A 24,789-nucleotide genomic window follows, 5' to 3' on the forward strand; every position below is an offset into this window, starting at 1 on the left:
GACCCATTCTACCCCGGAATCTTCACGGGTCATATATATTACTATCGAGTTAACCATTACATAATTACATAGAACATTATAGCTTAGAAAACACGGAGGACGATATACGTGAATATATAATTTCCACGCAGAGAAGTAGTGGTCGGGTAGCCTACTGTATTAAGCGTTCACTCGTCACGCCGAAGACCGGGTTCGATTCCCCACATGGGTACAATGTGTGAAGCCCGTTTCGGTGCCCACGCCGCGATATTGCTGGAATATGGCTAAATAGTCGTTGTGGGTTGAAATCATGCTCACTCACGTAGAAAGCTAATTTCTACGGTAGATTTGTTTGACAGGTTTTTTCATTCAAGATCGAATGTGTCACCAACGTCTAGACAAATAGTGACTGAATTAAGATTAAGTGACCGAAAATAAAATACCTTGAACATGCACGTGCACTTAATTCACTTGTTTGACCGAAATTGGCCTTAATCCTCTTATATATGTGATCATAAATACATCGACCCCGCTTGGGTTTGGCGTTAAACTGGTAACCCTTGACTAATGCGTAAAGACAGTCAGTTGCCCAGCTTACTACGCACGCTCGGGTCTAAAGCTCCACACAGCCACAGTCCTGCAGTCCTCTTAATACTTGGAAAGTAAGGATGGTGTCAGGCCCTGGGGTGGAGCTTGGCTGTTCTGTTCCGACTTTGACAGGGAACCATTTTTCCAGGAATATACACGTATTTTGATTTTTTAAGTCTTTTGTTTGTTGTTGTTTGTTTTTGTCGCTGCTCTTTTTTTGGTATGTTTTCGTTTGGTTTTGTTTTTTGGGGGAGGGGATGAATCAGCCGTGATTTTTTTAGTTTTGACCAAAAAAACTGCCCACGTGTTTTTATCTTTTTTCGTATTTTTTTACAAAAGTGTAAAACGCTTTCCTTAATCCAGGTCATAATCCACTTGTTGTTGTTTTTTGTTATTTAACGCCACACTCAGCAATATCCCTGCTATATGACAGCGGTCGGTAAATAATGGACAATACCAGATAATCCGTGGTCTTGTGGTAGAGCCTCCGCCCGGAGAGCGGAAGGTCCAGGGTTCAATCCCCGGCCGCGTCATGCCAAAAGACGTTAAAACATTATACTTGTTGTTACCCCGTCTGGCGCTAGGCATTAAGGGGCTAAAACAAGGACTGGTCGGCTCTGAGTCAGTATACTGTGTCTGAGTGGGGTATTCATGTTAAACTGCGGCATGATATCTCAGTGAGCTAGCACTATAAATCGGCATCAGTCCGGACTAGTACAATCAGCCACATACACACACGTGCATGCACGTCGCTATATAAGTGCAATAATCTTGGACGCGACGTTAAACCCCATTTCACCTCACCTCACCAGATAATCCAGTGATTGATATCATGAGCATCGAACAAGGCAACCAATACTTAACAGACCGGTATGGAAGAAAGAAAATAGCATAATGAGTTTCAGCGTAACTGTATTTGTGTGCCATCAAGGGGATAATTTGCCGCTTCATCAACACATTTCATCCTAGTCAGACTCGGGAACCTTTCACCATCCCCCGTAACCCAAACTCAGACGCTGTGGGGCAATGATACTGTCGATGCGACGTTGAATTTGAACTCACCCAAACCAAATTAAAAGTTAATACATGCGACAGGAATAGTATTTACCCCCATGTCTAAACGCGACATAAATATTAATGAGATTTTCCCTTATGTCAGATCCAATAACATTATTGAAGTGTTCGCCAAGTAAATAGCACTGCGGATTTGGATGGCGGTCGATATTTACAGGTTAATTGACAGGTGAATGGCGGAATAAGGTGTATGGACATCGGTGCTGTAATATATAATATTGATAGACTACAGTTTGAAGCCTGTAATGTTTTCCTTTTAAAGGCACCACCCCTTGATGATTCCGGGGGTGGGTGGGGGGTGGTGGTGGTGGGTGGGGGGTGGGGGTTTGACTATATGTCCCTGGCAACCCAAGCTTGTTGCAAGAGTGAGTGAGTGAGTATGGTTTTACGCCGCTTTTAGCAATATTCCAGCAAAATCACGGCGGGGGACACCAGAAATGGGCTTCAGACATTGTAGCAATGTCGGGAATCAAACCCGGGTCTTCGGCGTGACGAGCGAACGCTTTTACCACTAGGCTACCCGACCATCCCTTGCTGCAAGAGGCGGCTGAATAGGGTGGTCAGCATCGATGACTTAGTTGATTTCAGGTCATTGAATCACAACTACGTTGATCGATGATCATGAAGTCAATCACTGGATCCTCTGGTCCAGACACGATTTACAGATTTACAGACCGCCCTCAGAGCTACAGATAAGCTCAGCCACCAACCTACCCCCCACCCCCCACCCCCCCCCACCCCCCCCCCCCCCCCCACACACACACACACACACACACACCCCCCCACCCACCCCAAAAAAAAACCCAAAAAAAACCACACACACACAAAAAGAACTTGCGTACGGAAACGCATGCATTAAATGAAAAACTCAAATGTATAAAAACAGCTCGCGTAAATACCCAAGGGAGCTTTTTCATTATGAAACCAGTTGTTTCACTATTTCACGCGACGAACTATCATCGGATGGGAAGGTACAGGTATGCGGTTCACACTAAAATCATCCAATATCATTATTTGCCGGCGGTACAATGTAGAGGAAACGAAATATGCCGAGAAGACCCGAATGCGTTGCTTATAACGTGGATACGTGACCTTTGCACCACTCACAGGACCAACTGCCAAAACCATTTATCAACAGCGATACAATACGCATATTCGCCCTTACTTGACTACCTCGAACACCGCCTTTAAGGTTTTCCGTTTGCAGCGTTCAACGAAATAAGCCGAGAAGACACGAATGCGTTGCTTATAATTTATGTGACTACTCACAGGACCAACAATCATTTATCAACAACGCTTCCCTTTTATTGACCGTCTCGAACACCGCCTTTAAGGTTTTCCATCATAACTATGTTAGGCCATAGCAAATAAGCACACCCACCTACGGGGGAACTTTCAATAGAGAACTTATTACCAAGTATAATAGTTTATTAAGGGCTGATTTATTGCCACATGCTCCCTGAACACGAGAACTTAATATTAGAAAAAACAACAATTGGTCTTGGGTAGTTTATTAGATCACATAAAACGATTTCTGAATGCTGTCACATGCGTCATTCCGTTTAAGCGGGCTACGTAATAAAGGCAACCCGCCCCTCACTTCCTGTAGATCATAAATTATAAATCTATCTTCGTTAGACAGTGGCGACCGTTTGGCCGGCTACACATTGATTGAGCGACGTCAGGTTTAATGCAAGGAGTCGTTTCCAGTGCCGCACGTTTAACAATCAGGCATCGAACATCTGACCGAGAAATCGTGTTTTTTAGCAGTGGTCGAAAAAATATATATCTTTGACAAAAATGGGTGGCCAGTTGTCTAAGCCGCCACAATTCGCTGTGCAGAGTTACGTCCCTTGGGCTACCAGAAACCTAGGATTGTGGAAGTTTTATCTATAATTTCTTTGTGGACTTCAGAATTTTATGAAGCTTGTGAATAAAGGTTCTTTTTTATGGGACCGTGGAATAAATGCATAATGAGCCAGTGCCCCTTTAATAGTTTCAGTAACATTGGCTTAATTAGGGGACCGCCTCCGTGGTCTTGTGGTAGAGCGTCCGCCCGGAGAGCGGAAGGTCCAGGGTTCGATCCCGGGCCGCGTCATACAAAAAGACGTTAAAAGATTGTACTTGTTGTTACCCTGTCTGGCGCTCGGCATTAAGGGGCTAAAACAAGGACTGGTCGGCTCGGAGTCAGTATACTGTGTCTGAGTGGGGTATTCATGTTAAACTGCGGCATGGTATCTCAGTGAGCTAGCACTATAAATCGGCATCAGTCCGGACTAGTACAAGCAGCCACACACACACATACACGTGCATGCACGTCGCTATATAAGTGCAATAATCTTGGACGCGACGTTAAACCCAATTTCACCTCACCTTAATAAGGGAGGAAAGACATAAAGCGGGTGAGTTGGGTGAGTGGGTGAGTGGGTGAGTTTGGTTTAACGCCAAATTGTTACAATATTTGATGTTTGTTTGTTTGTTGTTTAAACGCGACACTCAGCAATATTCCAGCTATAGGACGGCGGACTGTACAAAATCGAGTCTGGACTAGACAATCCCGTGATTGATATCATGAGCATCGATCCACGCAATTGGGATACGAAGACATGCATCAACCAAGTCAGCGAGCCTGACCACACGATCCTGTTAGTCGCCTTTTACGACAAGCATAGTCGCTTTTTACGGCAAGCATGGGTTGCTGAAGACCTATTCTACCCCGGGTCTCCACGGGTCCAAATAGATAGGAGGGCATGGGGTTAGAGTGTGGGAGTTACGATCAACTTAGGGCTAAGTTTGCTTTGTGCAGGTGGGCCTTGGCCTCCGTGCAAAGCTGTCTGTAGGCAATATGGCAACCCTGTCAACGCTTGAGCTGTTAATGACGTAATACACCATGGGCGGATAAAGATTTTTTTCGAAATAAAAAGGGGGGGGGGGGGGGGGTGCACAATTAAGATCTGTGGTAATTTATACAGAAATAAAGATTTTTTTTCGAAATAAAAAGGGGGGTGCACAATTAAGATCTGTGGTAATTTATACAGAAATAAAGATTTTTTTTCGAAATAAAAAGGGGTGGGTGGGGGGGGGGGTGCACAATTAAGATCTATTTAGTGTCTTTGGTGGACCCCCTTGTCTGTATCCGCCCATGTACAGGATGCAGACAGGACGATTATGGCAAATCTAGCCATTGTAATGTAAATACTTATTAATGATTATTATGGGAAAATAAATTATCCTGTATAACAATACTATACTGTCACGCCTAATAATTTATTCTGGTGGGTGGTTGTAAGTTCCAGGGGCGTGTATTTAAGAAGCTACGGTAACTGTATAGAAACGTTGGATCGTCAACATGTGTTAACACAATGACAGATTACACAGATCAATAGATCATGTTTACTGCAATGGTTCCGTCTCACGACCTTAACCTTAGTTCAAAATACCCGTGAAGATCCGGGGTAGAATGGGTCTTCATCAACCCATTCTTGCCGTTAAAGGCGACTATGCTTGTCGTAAGAGGCAAAACTTACGGGATCGGGGGGTCAGGATAACCGTCATAAGCCTGTAGCTGGAATTGTGCTGAGTGCGGCGTTAAACAACAAACAAACAAACAACTATACCTGAACACAATTAACCAGCATTTCTAGGACCAGATCGAGGGCGCTTTGGTATAGTGTGTGAAGACTATTGTCGGAGACAGTGTTTTTCAGTACGTAGAACGGCTTAAAATGTACTCAGTCGCGTCCACTTATTTTTTCCGGCACTGAACCACACACACACACACACACACACACACACACACACACACACACACACACACACACACACACACACACACACACACATTTAATCACTTCCTTGCTTACCTGTCAGGGCGGTCGGGTAGCCTAGTGGTTAAAGCGTTCGCTCGTCACGCCGAAGACCCGGGTTCGATTCCCGACATGGGTACAATGTGTGAAGCCCATTTCTGGTGTCCCCCGCCGTGATATTGCTGGAATATTGCTAAAAGCGGCGTAAAAAACCAAACTCACTCACTCACTGCTTACCTGTCCACACGCACACACTCACTCACTTTACACGTGCCTACGAACTCGCTCACAACACATGTGCAAGCATGGGTTGCTGAAGACCTATCTACCCCGGATCTTACTCGCTCAGTCACCATAACTTACTCACCTATTCATGAAATTTACGCGATTACGTACTAACTCCTTCACCAATTCGCACAATACTTACACACTCACCAACACACTCTGAAGGGGCTGTAGGTAACCGAAGTCGTTAAACTTTCCTTACACATTAGCCCCCGGGTTCCAAACTTTGGTAAAAAGCATGAAACCCCTTCTCGGTGTCACTCGCTTTAAGCGGCGCACGGTTGGCCCGGTCGTCTAAGGCGCCGCGATTCGCTGTGCAGAGTTGCCTCCCTTGGGCACGCCAGAAACCTATGATTGTGGGTTCGAATCCCGGTTTGCCCAAATTATGTTTCTAGGTTTGTCAGCACCATACCCGTGCACATTGGTTTCACCGAAGTGGTAAACGTCAGAGACTTGCATCACTTCGGGCTTTCCTCCCACGTTAAGCTGATACGCCGCGATATAACTGTCAAACCCAACCCACTCACTCACTCACTCGCTTTAAATTGGGGGAAGATTACATAAGGCGGCGTGAAACCAAAGTCACTCTCATAATGAGTGTGAGTCCCCCGAAGGGCGGTCGGACTGTACTTCAACAGGAAGGTTCTTATCGCCAGAGGTTGACAGAGAGCCGGTTCCCCCGAACAACGCTCCCCCGATAACATTCAGCTTTGTTACCACGTCCAGAGCGACCCGTATCACACAGGTGCAAACAAAAAGTGCATGGGCTATTTTAGTAACCGCAAGCAATTGGATGAGAAGGCGGTGTTTCGAAAACGCTTAGAGTAAATAATGTTTCGAAGATAACGATATTTCTCACATCTTTCCGTGCTGGATAGCCTGTTATAGTACGAGACTATAGAAGCACACGGTCATACAGATGCATACAAATGTTTGTTTTTTTGTTTGTTGTTTAACACCGCACTCGGCAATATTCAAGCTATATGACGGCGGTCTGTAAAATAATCGAGTCTGGACCAGACAATCCAGTGATTGATATCATGAGCATCGATCGTCGCAATTGGGATCGATGACATGCTGCATACAAATGGACATATGATGAATGAATGTAGTTTTACACCGCAATATGCCCTGTGTCGTACGGAATTCCATATATGGCGCACAATACCTGAGCATGTAGAATTTGCTTTGCTGTTTCAATACAATACCGATTTATTATTTAATATAGTCCTATTACATGATTTGGTTTGTCTTTTAGAATGACTGAGGTATGTTTAAAGTCCCTTTGAACACTGTGTCAGTTACATTACGGCAGTTGGATTCCCAATTGTGGGTTCGAATCTCGGCTCGCCTCGATTATGTTTCTAGGTTTTTAACAGCACCATACCCGTGCTCATGGGTTTCACCGAAGTGGTAAACGTCTGAGACCTGTATCACTTCGGGATTTCCTCCCACATTAAGCTGACACGACGTGATATAACTGGAATACTGTTAGAAGCGGCGTTAAACCCAAATCACTCACTCACTCACTCACCCTCGTCACTGCCTGTTAGTTTGATGTGCTAGCAGGAGGCGTCAGAATGGATCGGAGGGTCGGGTTCGCTGACATGGTTGTTAGACTCGTGACTGTCCAATATCATTAAAATCAGATCTAAGTTCTCGCCGCAAAACAAAGCTTCAGCGAGAACTAAGATCTGATTTTAATGAGATTGGTGACCGTCGTTCCACGGTGGGGGGTGGGGGTAGGGGGGAATGTTATTCCTGTCAGTCATTGGATTGTCTGGCCCAGATTTGCTTATTATCAAGCCACAACATTGCTGAGTTCTGCGTTAAACAATAAATTGCACTTTATATCAATATGTTGCACTTTATATCAATATATGGCAGTTTATATCAATATATTGCCCTTGACATCAATATATTGCAGTTTATATCAATATATTGCCCTTGACATCAATTTATTGCAGTTTATATCAATATATTGCAATTTATATCAAGATATTGCCCTTTATATCAATATATTGCCATTGACATCAATTTATTGCAGTTTATATCAATATATTGCAATTTATATCAAATATTGCACTTTATATCCATATATTGCAGTTTATATCAATATATTGCCCTTGACATCAATTTATTGCAGTTTATATCAATATATTACACTTAATATCAATTTATTGCACTTATTTATACATATATTGCCCTTGGTATAAATACCCTGCATTTCATATCAATATTTTGCACTTTATATCAATATCTTGGACTGTATACTTAATCTGTCAGTCGCAGATCAATGTGCTCTTCCAAATGGCCCGCTCTACGCTGAGTGCATTAGCAACAATTCAAAAGTAATTAGACATATTTTTCTGTTTGACTGCCCAAACCCTTTGAAGTCTGAAGTGAGTCTTAAAGGGTATACCTGTCTCTGTTGGGATTTCGCTAAACCATTCAACCCAAGTCGCGTTTGGTTTGGCATAACAACGTATGACGCCGTGATTAATCTACGGCACTATAGGGCGGATCAAAGCGCCTGTAGCATAGTCGCACAATACACTAAGCGATCATTATATGAATAAAGCGAGATTTCATACGGACAAAGTATTTATTAAGTCTCATATTGGCTGTACGTAGTGATTTGATGAACTAATGCAACGTCAGGGGGCAGTTCAAAAGGTTTACTTAGATTAAGACACTTTTGCGACGTAAATCCTCCGAACAGTTGAAAAGACTTGTTTGGCTCCCTCCCTACTCTCGACAAACACCCACCCCCACCACACCAATGCACATACCCACGCGCACTGCACCAACACCGAATGAAGAATTTCTTCAGACTTTAGCTTTTGAAACGCCCCCTTGACAAACACAAAATCCGTTTTTGTGAAGGGCATAACTAACAGTATGTGAATTTATTGATAACAGAAAATTAATAATAATTTGATGATGTGCACAACAAACTCTACAGATCAATCAATATTTTATCCCGGCAAACAGCAACAACAATTTGCCAAAGGAAATTTAATTTGTATAAGGGACAAAAGGATGGTCACACCTCATTCCTTTCCCTTTAAAGTGTGGTCGTTCGTTGTTCAACGCACCACTACTCTGGGTCTAAGACGACGGTCTGGAAATAACCGCGTCCACCCGATCCAAGTAGTCGGCTCTTAATGTTGCACAGCTCATATTAAGAATGAAAGGAAACCAAAGTTCACAAAAACCATGTGAAAATACACAAACAATGCAAGGCAGAACCTGAGTGGAAATTTTGAAATAATATTTTATTTATACTTATGCATAAGATGATAAATATTGAGAAATCCTATTTAAATCCATCTCCAGTCCATACAGTCAACAGAGACATTGAAAAGAAGAAGAAAAAAGAATTGTAAGTTATGCCTTCTTAAATATACATGTGTAAGTACTATGCGTACTCTTGAAAGTTGTTTGGATACTATTGAAACTTTAGATTTGTTTGTTTGTTCTTTAACGCCGCACTCAGCAATGTTCCAGCTATATGGCTGCAATGTAGCCATAGATATCATTTTGTATTTACATTGGCTAACTCTTGATAGTAATCAATACATTTTTTCCATTCTTACAAGTGTAATAAGTGAATAAATGATTTATTGATTGATTCGTTCTTCTGTTTTTCTGTCTATCCTCCGTACGTTCGTCGTCTGTCCGTCGTCCATTCATTATTTGAGCGTTCGTTCATTTATCCTTCCATTTTTTCTATGATCCACTTATTTTTTATTATTATTATTTTTATTATTTTTATGATTATGATTATTATGATTATGATTATGATTATGATTATTATTGAATATGAACATAATTATAATATTATTATTACATTATATGAAAAGAAGTACAACTATTATCTATCAATCAATAACTATTTTCCACACCAGGAATACCTTTCTGTCAGACATGACATGTCGATTGTCAGGATCTGAAGAAATTAAAAAATTACGATGACACACATTGATAACGTAATTATCATCTTACCATTCTGGATAGACGGTTGGCTTCTCCGTGACGGCGGTGGAACCGCTAATTCTATTCCACATGGTGACTCGAAGTTCACAACATCACGCCTTGAAACTTCCTCCCATTCTTCCTCTGCGGCCGCTTATACATACCATTCTCCGTTCGGGTGTCAACAATGGCGTGACGTCACAGAGGAGCGCGCGTCCCGTGGTTGCTATAGCAGCGCTCTGGAACCCGCACCCCATGTTTGCAGAAATCCGAAACTCGCCAATTTGGTCAGGCAAAAAAAACAAAAACAAAAAAACTAAAGAAATATTAATCAATGTCAAGGTGAACATTGTTTCGCTTATCGCAGCAGTTGATCTCGGTTTTTATCAGATATCAATAGTGAAAAAAACAAGTGATAAATGAGCGCTCATTTCCTTGCTATTAGAGCTCCTGGTGCACTTAGTATAGAGTTTCAGCATAGAACACGGCTTGTATGCAAATCAGTTAGAAATAGGCAACGTTCCTGGTTAACGATAACACAACGTATCTTGGTTTTAATGAGAAATGAGCGCTTGTTAATTTCAATATGGTAACCAGAGGAATTATACAGAGAACCCATGCTCCGGTCAAACTATAAGTTGCGGGTGTTCGTCGAGGTCATCAAGTGCGTCGCTCGGGTATTAATTGTTTCAGGCACGTAACTAGCTTATGCATTAATCGCATGCCGTTAACGCGCCTGGATCACACAAAGGCGATCTCGGCGATTTGTGAACTGCTTTGCTTCGATTTATTTTCTCTTTGTAATGCATATCAAGTTAAACGCTTTACATGTTCATATAGACCCGTGAAGATCCGGGGTAGAATAGGTCTTCAGCAACCCATGCTTGCCGTAAAACGCGACTATGCTTGCCGTAAAACGCGACTATGCTTGCCGTAAAACGCGACTATGCTTGCCGTAAAAGGCGACTATGCTTGTCGTAAGAGGCGACTAACGGGACCGGGTAGTAAGGCTCTCTGACGTGGTTGATGCATGTCAACGTATCCCAATTGAGTGGATCGATGCTCATAACGTCAATCACTGGGTTGTCTGGTCCAGACTCGATTATTTACAGACCGCCGCCATATAGCTGGAATGTTGCTGAGTGTGACGTTTAACAACAAACCAACATGTTCATATAATAGGTTACGGATGATTTCAAATGGTGCAAAATAATATGCGCAAAATCTCACCTCCTTTATCACGTGAAAGTTTTATTATGTATTGTCCAAAATGATTGTCCGTATGTCACAACCACGGTCTTTCGCTAAAATCGAAACATCGGGGGAAAGGAAAATCAGAATTGCAAGGGCTTTTTTAAACCAACGAAGGTAATTCTTTGACAACAACAATAATCCAAGGGGTTTATATGGTTTATATGACTAAAACAGATTTTCTTTCAACGATAAATCATCATTCCAAGTCTGATATTAGATCAAGATTAAAATTAAGTCAAAAAATATTTTTTATTCACCTACCGATCCAAATCAAACTTTGAGATGATTAAAAGAATCTTGTTCAATGCAGTTTATTCTATTATTTTCGACCTACCGACCGACGTTTTCACAATCAAAATCCGTAATCCACAGGAACGTCTGGCCCAAGATAGAAAAAAAACTTTCTGGAGAAAAAGGTTTTTTGTTTTTTGTTTTTTGTAAAAACTGTCTAATATATTTTTAAAACTTGGTATTGTATTGTTGTTTGGGCGCAAACATACATTTCATTTACATTCGGTATGTATAGTGTCCATTGTTCGGTATGTACAGTGTCCATTGTTCGGTATGTATAGTGTCCATTGTTCGGTATGTACAGTGTCCATTGTTCGGTATGTACAGTGTCCATTGTTCGGTATGTACAGTGTCCATTGTTCGGTATGTACAGTGTCCATTGTTCGGTGTGTATAGTGTCCATTGTTCGGTATGTACAGTGTCCATTGTTCGGTATGTACAGTGTCCATTGTTCGGTATGTACAGTGTCCATTGTTCGGTATGTACAGTGTCCATTGTTCGGTATGTACAGTGTCCATTGTTCGGTATGTACAATGTCCATTGTTCGGTATGTACAGTGTCCATTGTTCGGTGTGTATAGTGTCCATTGTTCGGTATGTACAGTGTCCATTGTTCGGTATGTACAGTGTCCATTGTTCGGTATGTACAGTGTCCATTGTTCGGTATGTACAGTGTCCATTGTTCGGTATGTACTGTGTCCATTGAGACAACGTTATAAGCCATATACTCATCACATACAAATATACATAAATAGATACACCAAAGTATGGAATTCGGGAGAAACAATTCCTGATATGGATAATTCGAATAAAAAAATCCAATTGTAATAGACATTTCGACAAAACCAACTTTGGAATAAAGGAAGTATCTGTTTAATACGATCTCGCGTTTATGGGTGTTTAAAGATCTAACAAGGAATATTTAATTATAGATAAAACACCGCAATATTGATATGACCAGGCAAGTAGTCTGAAGCAGATCAACCAGTGATTGATATTATGAGCAACCTCCCACGTCATCGGATGACCACATCTCACGACCAGCATAGGTTGCTGGGGACCTGTTTCAACCTGGAGTCCCCATAATATGAACAACACACCTACCATTAAAACACCTATATAGTAACAATACCCCCACGTTCTCTGGGACCAGGGAAGATTCCGGGGTAGAATAGGTCTTCAGCAACCCATGCTTGCCGTAAAAGGCGACTATGCTTGTTGTAAGAGGCGACTAACGGGATCGGTAGGTCATGCTCGCTGACTCGGTTGATGCATGTCATCGATCCCAATTGGGCGGATAGATGCTCATGATATTAATCACTGGATTGTCTGGTCCAGACTCGATTATTTACAGACCGCCGTCATTTAGCTGGAATATTGCTGAGTGCGGCGTTAAACAACAAACCAACCAACCAACGTTCTCTGGGCCTGAGGGTCGGTGGGATAGCTTGGTGGTTAAAGCGTTCGCTCGTCACGTCGAAGACCCGGGTTCGATTCCCGACATTGGTACAATGTGTGTACCCCCCGCCGTGATATTGCTGGAATATTGCTAAAAGCGGCGAAAACCCATACTCACTCACTCTGAAGCTGAGTGGAAAAAACGTATTTGAAATCAATACGTATAATTGTGATGGATTTTTGGAAATATTTTATGTCCGTTTCATTTGATTCTTACATCCGTGCTATGAGAAATGCATACAGATGAGTTAGGTTTAACGGTTAATCAAGATAAGTCCAACGTAGTCGTTTTTAGAGTGAGTGAGTGAGTTGGGTTTAACGCCGCTTTTAACATTATTCCAGTTACATCACGGCGTGTCAGCTTAATGCGGGAGGAAAGCCCGAAGTGATGCAGGTCTCAGACGTTTACCACTTCGGTGAAACCCACGAGCACGGGTATGGTGCTGACAAACCTAGAAACATAATCGGGGCGAACCGGGATTCGAACCCACAATCATAGGTTTCTGGCGTGCCCAAGGGACGCAACTCTGCACAGCGAATCGCGGCGCCTTAGACGACTGGGCCACCCGTGCCCCCGTAGTTTTTAGAAAAGGAGGTAGATTATCGTCAAGAAATACATTGGTACTATTAGCGGGAAGCTATGAAAGTTGTACATAGTTGTAAGTATTTAGGCTTTCTGGGTATATGTAATTTTAGTATAGGAAAGGCTCTCTTTGATCTCCCTTTACGTTGAAAGAAAGCACAAATGGAGATTAGCGTAACCCCCCCCCCCCCCCCCCCCTTTCGATTTTTTAAATATTTCTGTATAAATTACCACCAAAAACAATAAAGAGATCTCTTAATTGTGCACCCCCCCTTTTAGAAAAAGCTGTGTCCGCCTATGAGTGAGTATGGTTTTACGCCGCCTTTAGCAATATTCCAGCAATATCACGGCGGGGGACACCAGCAATGGGCTTCACACATTGTACCCATGTCGGGAATCGAACCCGGGTCTTCGGCGTGACGAGCGAACGCTTTAACCACAAGGCTACCCGACCGCCCCTGTCTCCGCCTATGAAAGAGGAGTACTATCGCCAGAGGCATACTTTAAAAATATTTGAGACCACGGTACAACATATCCGTATGTATGATTCGGAAGTTTGGGTATTCCAAAAATATGATAGTACTGAGAAAATACACGTAACAGCATGTAATGTTGGACCTCAAACACCAAATGCATTCGTCATCACTCGTCCCTTTCCGTAACCTGCAAGAAGATCGCTATTCGGCTTGTCCCGGAATAACACGAGTTGGTCACGAATGACACCAAATGCTTTAGTTTTATGGCCATTGCGGCCGTTTTCCGCTGCTCGTAATATCAAATACTGCTAAAACTATTATCGATGCACGAAGATCGTTTACATATATAGAAAAGCTAATAAAATGTAGGCCTATAAATCTAGACATGAAACCTGGGCTTCCGAAATCTGACATTTACTTTTCTCGTATTGATTTGTTTTGTTTGGCAGTCACAGACAGTTGGAAAAACCGCATATTTCATACATTTTAAGAAACGTGCAATAGATATTTTTTAGTAAAATTCGAAATGCATCTTTAAGGCTTGTAAGGTTGGTTGTTGTTTTTAAAATACGTGTTCCCGAAAAAATTCTGTTCTCGTGTTTTACGCAGCTAATACTCTCTACGTATGTATGTAGATGTTTGAGTGAAATTCCCCTTGATAGAAACACACACACGCACGCACAAACCCCTCTGGCCCGTGACAAAGCTTATTGCAACGGAAATGAGAGTTATCTGCCCTTCACAACAGTGGCGCTGCAATCGTCCTCTTTTCAGCCATCGTTTTCCAAGGTGTGTAGCGCGATGTGTAACATCTCCAATAAACTCAAATATGTCCCCAAATAGCCGACACCCTATGTCAACGATCTACTCGTCTAACAAATGAGAACACAGTCAGTTAGATACAGTTATAAACTAGACACAATATGTAATTTGAAGGCAGTATTTCAGAACTGGAAAATCCTAACCATGCGGCGTGGATTCCGCCATGTTGGACATGTGTTTTCATGGATTCTGACGGAGTGAGCGAACTCCCGTGTTTTTGAGGTTTTGGACCATGTCTTAGAACCACTCGTACAATACCTGGTGTATGATATGACTTCTTTGATGTATTGATGAATATCCTTCAAGTATTTTGTACTTATTAATGTCGGAATAGAATAAATCTGTCTGGAAATGACCACGCGGGTAGCTGTAGGATGAATAACCGTACAGAACCGACACAGGATTTGAGGCAGAAGAATGCACTCAACGCGTGTTACTGTTAAATTTCGTCTCTCAAGATGAATACTTTTGAGAAAGGTTTTAGTAATTTTATGAATCTTGCTCTTTCATTGCTGCCTGGACACGTTAATTCATTTTTTTGTTCATATTTAGGGCTAGATATGATATTATAATTTGCAAATAACTTCCTAGGTCCCTTATCATGCTTATGGCACTGTCAACCAAAATATGAGGCTATAAGCGGTGTTGCTGCGATGTATTGCTTGTTTGTTTCACAAAGTAATATCACTGAAATGTTTCAACCTGAGCAATTACATGATGTACATTTTTAATAAACTCAAGTTTTAAACTGACAAAGTTTTTTCCCTAACTCAAAGACAATACCAGCTGATCACCGTGAGCATGTAACACCGGAAGTAACTTGTTATTGTATTCGTGAATAGATACTCCTATTCGTAATCCTATATTCGTGATGTGTATCATACTCGCCTCATAGTGTATTCGTTGCAGCCCTAGCATTCAGTTACAGCTACCATTGTCTTACAGCCTATTGTTTTTTTCAGATGGGAGTCAGTGTGAAAGACGTCGCCCCACAGGAATTCAACAAGGCTTTGGCTGCCTTCCTAAAAAAGTAATGTCAGATATATACATGTATTTGTGATGTGAATGACATGGCTGTTGGCCATCAGTGACTGTAACATACCAAATAATTTACAACCATTCTTTATTTATTATTATTTTTTCATTATTTTGTCTCCACTATATGATGTATTATCAGTAAGTTGAGGTTGATTCTTTCCAGACCCGTGAAGATACAGGATAGAATAGGTCTTCAGCAACCCATGCTTGCCGTAAAAGGCGACTATGCCTGTCGTAAGAGGCAGCGGGATTGTGTGGTTGGGCTTGTTGACTTGGTTGATGCATGTCACCACATCCCAATTGCGTGGATCGATGCTCATGATATTAATCACTGGATTGTCTGGTCCAGACTCGATTATTTACAGACTGCCGTCATATAGCTGGAATATTGCAGAGTGCGGCATTAAACAATAAACCAACCAACCAAATCATTCTTTCCACGACACTTGTGACAATATAAGTTTTAAAACTTGTTATATTGGGTGATTTTACAATGCAATATTTTTATCATGTGTTTAATGTTACGAGCTTGTCAAATACCTGAACATGCATCTGGAGCATATTTATTGAATGAGTAAACATTGTTGCACCAGCATCTTAATTTGCTCCATTTATGAACTTCAATTCATGGGTTCGAATATGAGATTTATGATCCAAAACTGGCTCCCACAGGAGATATCGCTTGGATGAGATCAAGCGATATCTACACTGTAGATATCGCTGCAATGAAATTACATCACAAAGCTTTGCAGACCATTGTGACGTCACTGGTTACCATGATGTCACAATCAAATGACATCACTAATGGCTCTGCTACTGAAGCTGTTAGCAGTACTTTTTACACTGAAGACACTGCTAATTACTGTCTCCAATTTGAAAAAGTTGGAAGAATGATGTTGGATGATAAATAAAATCTCACCCTCGTGTCTTTTGACATCAAATATATCAACACCCATTGATAAAAGTGGCAAAAGACACTCGGGTGAGATTCTCTATTTATGCCTTGTGCAACGTGAAATATTGTGATACACTTTAAACCTCAAACACCCGTCCCTAATTGTTAATGTGGTAACATGCTTTTTCTCAATTTTGTTACATTGGTCAAGAAAAGACACACTGTTCATCATGTTCATTGGAATTTGCAAACTGAAATTCCCAGTATCGGTGATTATTCCAATATACATGATACAAAATTCTCATTGTCGGCAGAAACTGTAGACCCTTTGCATGGTTAGAAATTGGCACTACTCCTGTGGTCCTTGCCAAACTGCCCAATTGTTAACCTATCATAAGTAGAGATATTTGCCATTTTTAAGGGTTTTGCCATATATTATCATTATAAGGACTAGTTGACCAAAATGTTAGTTTCTACCACTGTGTTAAATCTAATTTATCTTAGTATTTGTATATTGACTGAAGCGGCTCATTTGAGACAAGCTGGTTTTTGCAAGAATATGATTCAGGGAGAAAATTGTAGATTTTTACTTGTCTCAGGACCCGCTTTCAAGCTGCTAGTCAAGCTCAAGACTATAATATGATCATATAATTACTGGGTTTATGGATCGTTCGACCCTAAACTTGTGCTAAAGTTCTCAAACATTGTATGAATAGATACTGTTTATTTCTGTTGAGTGTGTGAATATATTTCATTTTAAAATGCAATCTTCTTGGCCTGTAAGGTGTATGGTGGATAGTGGTTTGAAGTCATTATTGCCGTTGCTGACAAGGGGATTGTCATGTCCAAGGAAGCTTTTGGTTTAATTGTTGTAAAACTGATATACAGCGAATATAGTAGCTGAAATACTGCTGAGTGCGTCTTTTATCAATATACAAATTGTAATTGTAGGAGTAATGACTGTTGCTGTTTCCACAGGTCAGGCAAGATGAAGGTTCCCGACTGGATCGATATCGTGAAAACTGCCCGCTACAAGGAGCTGGCACCTTATGATGAGGACTGGTTTTATAACCGTGCAGGTGAGGAGGGCATACATTTGTTGTGTAACCTTGGTAACGGGGATGGAATGACCTATCAAAGCATTAGTTAATGCCAATACTAGGTTTCCGCACACATATACTGCTGGTTTCATGAAACTGGCTTGTTTCCAAGAAGTGTATTACGAAAGTAACGTGTGTTTCGGCTGCAGTTTGTCATTCTATTTGTCAACTGATTGTGGGTTTGACTCTCTGTTCGGCCTGTTTATGTGTCTAGGTTTGTTAGCAACACGTCTGAGACCTGCATCACTTCGGGCTTTCCTCCCACATTAAGCTGACACGCTGTGACGTAACTAGAATATTGTTAAAAGCGGTGTTAAACCCAACTCACTCACTCACTCACTCGAAAAGAAAAAAATCATATCGATATAAATTGACTTGTATCTCATATTGTACCGTGAGAATTATCTACCGATGCATCGGTAGACAATGGTAGATCGGTAGATGTACCATAATGTCTAGTGCTATGTTTTCACTATTAAAAAAACACCATAACATTTTTAGTCCACTAGTCCTTATAATGATAACATATAGCAAAACCCTTAAAAATGGCAAATTTCTACTCGTCCTTCTGATGCCTTAACTATTGGGCAGTTTGGCAAGGACTACAGGAGTAGTGCCAATTTCTAACACTGTGTTGGCATATTTCAGCTTCTGTCTGCCGCCACCTGTACATCCGTGCGCCAGTTGGTGTCGGAGCTCTGGGCAAGATATATGGAGGTAAGAATCCGTTAGATTCATTTTCAAATAGCAAACTGCAATGCCCATTTCTGGTGTCCCCGCCTTGATTTTGCTGAATAGCAGCGTAAAACCAAACTCAAACTCACTCACTAACCTATATTTCTGGACCAGTATTGTTTTTTTACTTTAGTTGACAGAATGGATTCACTATCATCAATGCCATACTTCGATTCATTTAAAGTCACATTTGTTGAGTTTGTTGGGAAAGAGCAAGGCAACAACATACCTGTACAGAATTTTGCCACATTTGATGATATATATATGAAGGAACTGTAATATACAACCCAGGTTCTAACTTAAATTGAAATGCCAAGTATGAATCAAACTGCTTGGCCACTCTTGAGTTAACATATCTTTAACTCTGTTAAAAAGATGCTATGGGGTAACATAGTGGTTAAAGCGTTCGCTCGTCACGCCAAAGACCCATGTTCGATTCTCCACATAGGTACAATTTGTGAAACCCGTTTCGGGTGTGATATTGCTGAAATATTGCTGAAAGTGACGTTAAACTCACTCAGTCTTTGTTTAAAGTACAGGAGAAATATTTGAACACTGCCTACTTCCTGGAAGCTCCGTCGCTATATGGCTGAAATAATGCTGATGCAACGCTAAGGTTTCGCTCACTCACTCCTGGAAGATCCAACCAAAACAGAACAAAACACCACGTTCTTGCCCACTGGATAGATCAATTAACATTTATTCACACACTAAAACCATAAAGGTGAATTCTCCTGAAGCTCAGCTTCAATGTCCATGGTTAGTTGGTAGTGGGACTCAACACTTTTCACATTGGACCCGTGAAGATCTGGGGTAGAATAGGTCTTCAGCAACCCATGTTTGCAGTAAAAGGCGACTATGCTTGTTGTAAAAGGCGACTAAGGCTCGCTGACTTTGTTGATGCATATCATCGTATCCCAATTGCGTGGGTCGATGCTCATGTCAATCACTGGATTGTCTGGTCCAGACTCGATTATTTACAGACCGCCGCCATATAGCTGGAATATTGCCGAGTGCGGCGTTAAACAACAAACAAACAAACAAAACAAAAACCATAAATTGCAATCGGCTAAAGAAGGTTTCCACCATGGACCTGATTTCAAACATGTTTGACACCAGGTGTGTAAGAATGCAATATCCCCCACTAATTCCTGATGTTTGTTACAGGTAAGATGAGCAATGGCACCTGCCCCAGCCATTACTGCCGCGCCAGCCCCACCGTGTCTCGGCGCGTCCTCCAAGCCCTGGAGGGACTCAAGCTGGTGGAGAAGGACCCCAACACAGGGTGAGGAGAAAGCCTAGAGTCGAGTCCTGTTGATGGGGCATGGGTGGCCCAGTCGTCTAAGGCGCCGCGATTCGCTGTGCAGAGTTGCGTCCCTTGGGCATGCCAGAAACCTATGATTGTGGGTTCGAATCCCAGTTCGCCCCGATTAGGTTTGTCAGCACCATACACGTGCACTTGGGTTTCACCGCAGTGGTAAAGGTCTGAGACCTGCATCACTTCGGGCTTGACTCCCACATTAAGCTGACATGCCGCGATATAACTGGAATAATGTTAAAAGTGGTGTTAAAACCAACTCACTCACGAGACTGTTGATTCCCATGCAGGTCCCAAGGCTAAATAGGCCCCCAGACCCGTGGAGATCCGGGGTAGAATGGGTCTTCAGCAACCCATGCTTGCCGTTAAAGGCGACTATGCTTGTCGTATGAGGCGACTAACGGGATCAGGTTGTCAGGCTTGCTGACTTGGTTGATGCTTGTCACCATATAACAATTGTGTGGATCGATGCTCATGGTGTCAATACTGGATTGTCTGGTGCAGACTTGATTTTTTACAGACTGCTGTCATATAGCTGAAATATTGCTGAGTGTGTAATTAAACAACAAAAATAGACTTCCAGAATCCCATGTTTGTCGCAATAGTAGACTAAATGGGACTATTAGCTGTGGTTACTTGACACTGCTTTGAGTCACTAGTCTAAAGCCAAACTGAGGCGACTGCCGCCGTGGTCTAGTGGGAGAGCGTCTACCCGGAGAGCGCAAGGTCCGGGGTTGATCCCCGGCCGCGGCATACCAAAAGACATTAAAAGATGGTACTTGTTGTTTCCCTGTCTGGCGCTCGGCATTAAGGGGCTAAAACAAGGACTGGTTGGCTCGGAGTATACTGTGTCCGAGTGGGGTATTCATGTTAAACTGGCATGGTATCTCAGTAGGTTAGCACTATCAATCGGCATCAGTCCGGACTAGTACAAGCAGTCACACACAAACACACACACACACACACACACACACACACACACACACACACACACACACACACACACACACACACACACACACACACACACACACACACACACACACACACACACACACACACACACACACACACACACACACACACACACACACACACACACACACACCGCCTCCGTGGTCTTGTGGTAGAGCGTCCGCCCGGAGAGCGGAAGGTCCAGGGTTCGATCCCGGGGCCGCGTCATACAAAAAGACGTTAAAAGATTGTACTTGTTGTTACCCTGTCTGGCGCTCGGCATTAAGGGGCTAAAACAAGGACTGGTCGGCTCGGAGTCAGTATACTGTGTCTGAGTGGGGTATTCATGTTAAACTGCGGCATGGTATCTCAGTGAGCTAGCACTATGAATCGGCATCAGTCCGGACTAGTACAAGCAGTCACACACACACACACACACACACACACACACACACACACACACACACACACACACGTGCATGCACGTCACTATATAAGTTCAATAATCTTGGACGCGACGTTAAACCCCATTTCACATCACCACCTCTAGACTGGGGTATCCATGTAAGAGTGTTCTAAGTGGGCTAGCTCTATAAAACTGGCATAAGATCCTGACTAGTACAAGCAGCCACACACAAGTGCATGCACATCGCTAAAAGAGTGAAATATACTTGAACACAATGTTAAACCCCGTTTCACCCCACCTCAGTCGCTGCTTATTCTTTCAGGCATTGGTTTGCCTAGCCCCCAATGTAATCATAGGTGACGGATGGCAATATTTTGAACCATTGGTACATTGCAATATCTCTTTAAAGTGTGAGGGGGCACGGATGGCCCAGTCGTCTAAGGCGCCGCGATTCGCTGTGCAGAGTTGCGTCCCTTGGGCACGCCAGAAACCTATGATTGTGGGTTCTAATCCTGGTTGCCCTGATTATGTTTCTAGGTTTGTCAGCACCATACCAGTGCTCGTGGGTTTCACTGAAGTGGTAAACGTCTGAGACCTGCATCACTTCGTGCTTTCCTCCCACATTAAGATGACACGCCGTGATCTAACTGGAATACTGTTAAAAGGGGCGTCAAACCCAACTCACTCACTCACTTTACAGTGTGCATTTGTGTATGTGAGTGAAATATTGTTCAAAGTGGCATTAACTCGTGATCAAGATTGAGTCTGTAACAACACATGCATTATATTCATTGCAGAGGCCGTAAGCTGACCTCCCAGGGACGTCGTGATCTTGACCGCATCGCCTCCCAGATCAAGCGACCTGCAGGGTCAGCGCCTGCTGCCAAGAAGTGAACTGTTGACATGTAAAAAAAACATTAAAAAATGAATTGTCAGGGGCACATGTTGTTTTGTTTTACTTTTCAGTAAATGAGATTATGCCAGTATCTTAGTGCAGGGACACACTTTAGCTGTGCTAGGATCTTAGTGCAGGGGGACACTTTAGCTGTGCCAGGATCTTAGTGCAGGGACACACTTTAGCTGTTCCAGGATCTTAGTGCAGGGACACACTTTAGCTGTGCCAGTATCTTAGTACAGGGGCACACTTTAGCTGTGCCAGGATCTTAGTACAGGGACACACTTCAGCTGTGCCAGGATCTTAGTACAGGGGCACTTTAGCTGTGCCAGGATCTTAGTGCAGGGTCACACTTTAGCTGTGTCAGGATCTTAGTACAGGGGCACACTTTAGCTGTGCCAGGATCTTAGTGCAGTGGCACACTTCAGCTGTGCCAGGATCTTAGGACAGTGGCACACTTTAGCTGTTCCAGGATCTTAGTGCAGGGACACACTTTAGCTGTGCCAGTATCTCAATTTGGGGCACACTTTAGCTGTGCCAGGATCTCAGTACAGGGACACACTTTAGCTGTGCCAGGATCTTAGTGCAGGGTCACACTTTAGCTGTGCCAGGATCTTAGTGCAGGGTCACACTTTAGCTGTGTCAGGATCTTAGTGCAGGGTCACACTTTAGCTGTGCCAGGATCTTAGTGCAGTGGCACACTTCAGCTGTGCCAGGATCTTAGTGCAGGGACACACTTTAGCTGTGTCAGGATCTTAGTGCAGGGACACACTTTAGCTGTGTCAGGATCTTAGTACAGGGACACACTTTAGCTGTGCCAGGATCTTAGTGCAGGGGGACACTTTAGCTGTGCCAGGATCTTAGTGTTGGGACACACTTTAGCTGTGCCAGGATCTTAGTGCAGGGACACACTTTAGCTGTGCCAGTATCTTAGTACAGGGACACACTTTAGCTGTGCCAGGATCTTAGTGCAGGGACACACTTTAGCTGTGCCAGTATCTTAGTACAGGGACACACTTTAGCTTTGCTAGGATCTCAGTACAGGGACACACTTTAGCTGTGCCAGGATCTTAGTGCAGGGGCACACTTTAGCTGTGCCAGGATCTTAGTGCAGGGACACTTCAGCTGTGCCAGGATCTTAGTGCAGGGACACACTTTAGCTGTGCCAGGATCTTAGTGCAGTGGCACACTTTAGCTGTGCCAGGATCTTAGTGCAGGGACACACTTTAGCTGTGCCATGATCTTAGTGCAGGGACACTTCAGCTGTGCCAGGATCTTAGTGCAGGGACACACTTTAGCTGTGCCAGGATCTTAGTGCAGTGGCACACTTTAATTGTGCCAGGATCTTAGTGCAGGGACACACTTTAGCTGTGCCAGGATCTTAGTGCAGGGACACACTTTAGCTGTAACAGGATCTTAGTATAGGGACACATTTTAGCTGTGCCAGGATCTTAGTATAGGGACACACTTTAGCTGTGCCAGGATCTTAGTGCAGGGACACACTTTAGCTGTAACAGGATCTTAGTATAGGGACACCTTTTAGCTGTGCCAGTATCTTAGTGCAGTGGCACACTTTAGCTGTGCCAGGATCTTAGTGCAGGGACACACTTTAGCTGTGCAAGGATCTTAGTGGAGGGACACACTTTAGCTGTGCCAGTATCTTAGTGCAGGGGCACACTTCAGCTGTGCCAGGATCTTAGTGCAGTGACACACTTCAGCTGTGCCAGTATCTTAGTGCAGGGACACACTTTAGCTGTGCCAGGATCTTAGTATAGGGACACACTTTAGCTGTGCCAGGATCTTAGTGCAGGGACACACTTTAGCTGTAACAGGATCTTAGTATAGGGACACATTTTAGCTTTGCCAGTTTCTTAGTGCAGTGGAACACTTTAGCTGTGCCAGGATCTTAGTGCAGGGACACACTTTAGCTGTGCAAGGATCTTAGTGCAGGGACACACTTTAGCTGTGCCAGTATCTTAGTGCAGGGGCACACTTCAGCTGTGCCAGGATCTTAGTGCAGGGACACACTTTAGCTGTGCCAGTAACTTAGTGCAGGGACACACTTTAGCTGTGCCAGGATCTTAGTATAGGGACACACTTTAGCTGTGCCAGGATCTTAGTGCAGGGACACAGTTTAGCTGTAACAGGATCTTAGTATAGGGACACATTTTAGCTGTGCCAGTATCTTAGTGCAGTGGCACACTTTAGCTGTGCCAGGATCTTAGTGCAGGGACACACTTTAGCTGTGCAAGGATCTTAGTGGAGGGACACACTTTAGCTGTGCCAGTATCTTAGTGCAGGGGCACACTTCAGCTGTGCCAGGATCTTAGTGCAGGAACACACTTTAGCTGTGCAAGTATCTTAGTGCAGGGACACACTTTAGCTGTGCCAGGATCTTAGTGCAGGGACACACTTTAGCTGTGCCAGTATCTTAGTGCAGGGACACACTTTAGCTGTGCCAGGATCTTAGTACAGGGGCACACTTTAGCTGTGCCAGGATCTTAGTGCAGGGACACACTTCAGCTGTGCCAGTATCTTAGTGCAGGGACACACTTTAGCTGTAACAGGATCTTAGTATAGGGACACATTTTAGCGGTGCCAGTATCTTAGTGCAGTGGCACACTTTAGCTGTGCCAGGATCTTAGTGCAGGGACACACTTTAGCTGTGCAAGGATCTTAGTGCAGGGACACACTTTAGCTGTGCCAGGATCTTAGTGCAGGGGCACACTTCAGCTGTGCCAGGATCTTAGTGCAGGGACACACTTTAGCTGTGCCAGGATCTTAGTGCAGGGACACACTTTAGCTGTGCAAGGATCTTAGTGGAGGGACACACTTTAGCTGTGCCAGTATCTTAG

General features: G+C 43.1%; 2 protein-coding genes across 2 annotated transcripts in view; one reads left to right on the plus strand and one right to left on the minus strand.

The window, feature by feature from the left end:
* The window catches only part of LOC124113957, a 40,920-nt gene extending 30,777 nt beyond the window's left edge, over positions 1–10,143 (minus strand). The window contains exon 1 of the mRNA XM_046474458.2: positions 9,741–10,143. Coding sequence (XP_046330414.2) covers positions 9,741–9,802 — 62 coding nt within the window. The 5' untranslated portion in view covers positions 9,803–10,143. The remainder of the gene's footprint in view (positions 1–9,740) is intronic.
* A 4,327-nt stretch (positions 10,144–14,470) lies between these two features.
* LOC124113958 (40S ribosomal protein S19-like) lies at positions 14,471–21,980 on the plus strand. The gene is made up of 6 exons (XM_046474459.2): positions 14,471–14,560; positions 15,556–15,623; positions 17,505–17,605; positions 18,275–18,343; positions 19,529–19,646; positions 21,837–21,980. Exons 2-6 carry the CDS (start codon positions 15,556–15,558, stop codon positions 21,931–21,933), a joined length of 453 nt encoding a protein of 150 aa, XP_046330415.1. The 5' UTR covers positions 14,471–14,560; the 3' UTR covers positions 21,934–21,980.
* The last annotated feature ends 2,809 nt before the right edge of the window (positions 21,981–24,789 follow it).

Source organism: Haliotis rufescens, unplaced genomic scaffold (genome assembly GCF_023055435.1).
Source record: "Haliotis rufescens isolate VD_foot unplaced genomic scaffold, xgHalRufe1.0.p SCAF_18, whole genome shotgun sequence".
NCBI classification, from domain to species: domain Eukaryota; kingdom Metazoa; phylum Mollusca; class Gastropoda; order Lepetellida; family Haliotidae; genus Haliotis; species Haliotis rufescens.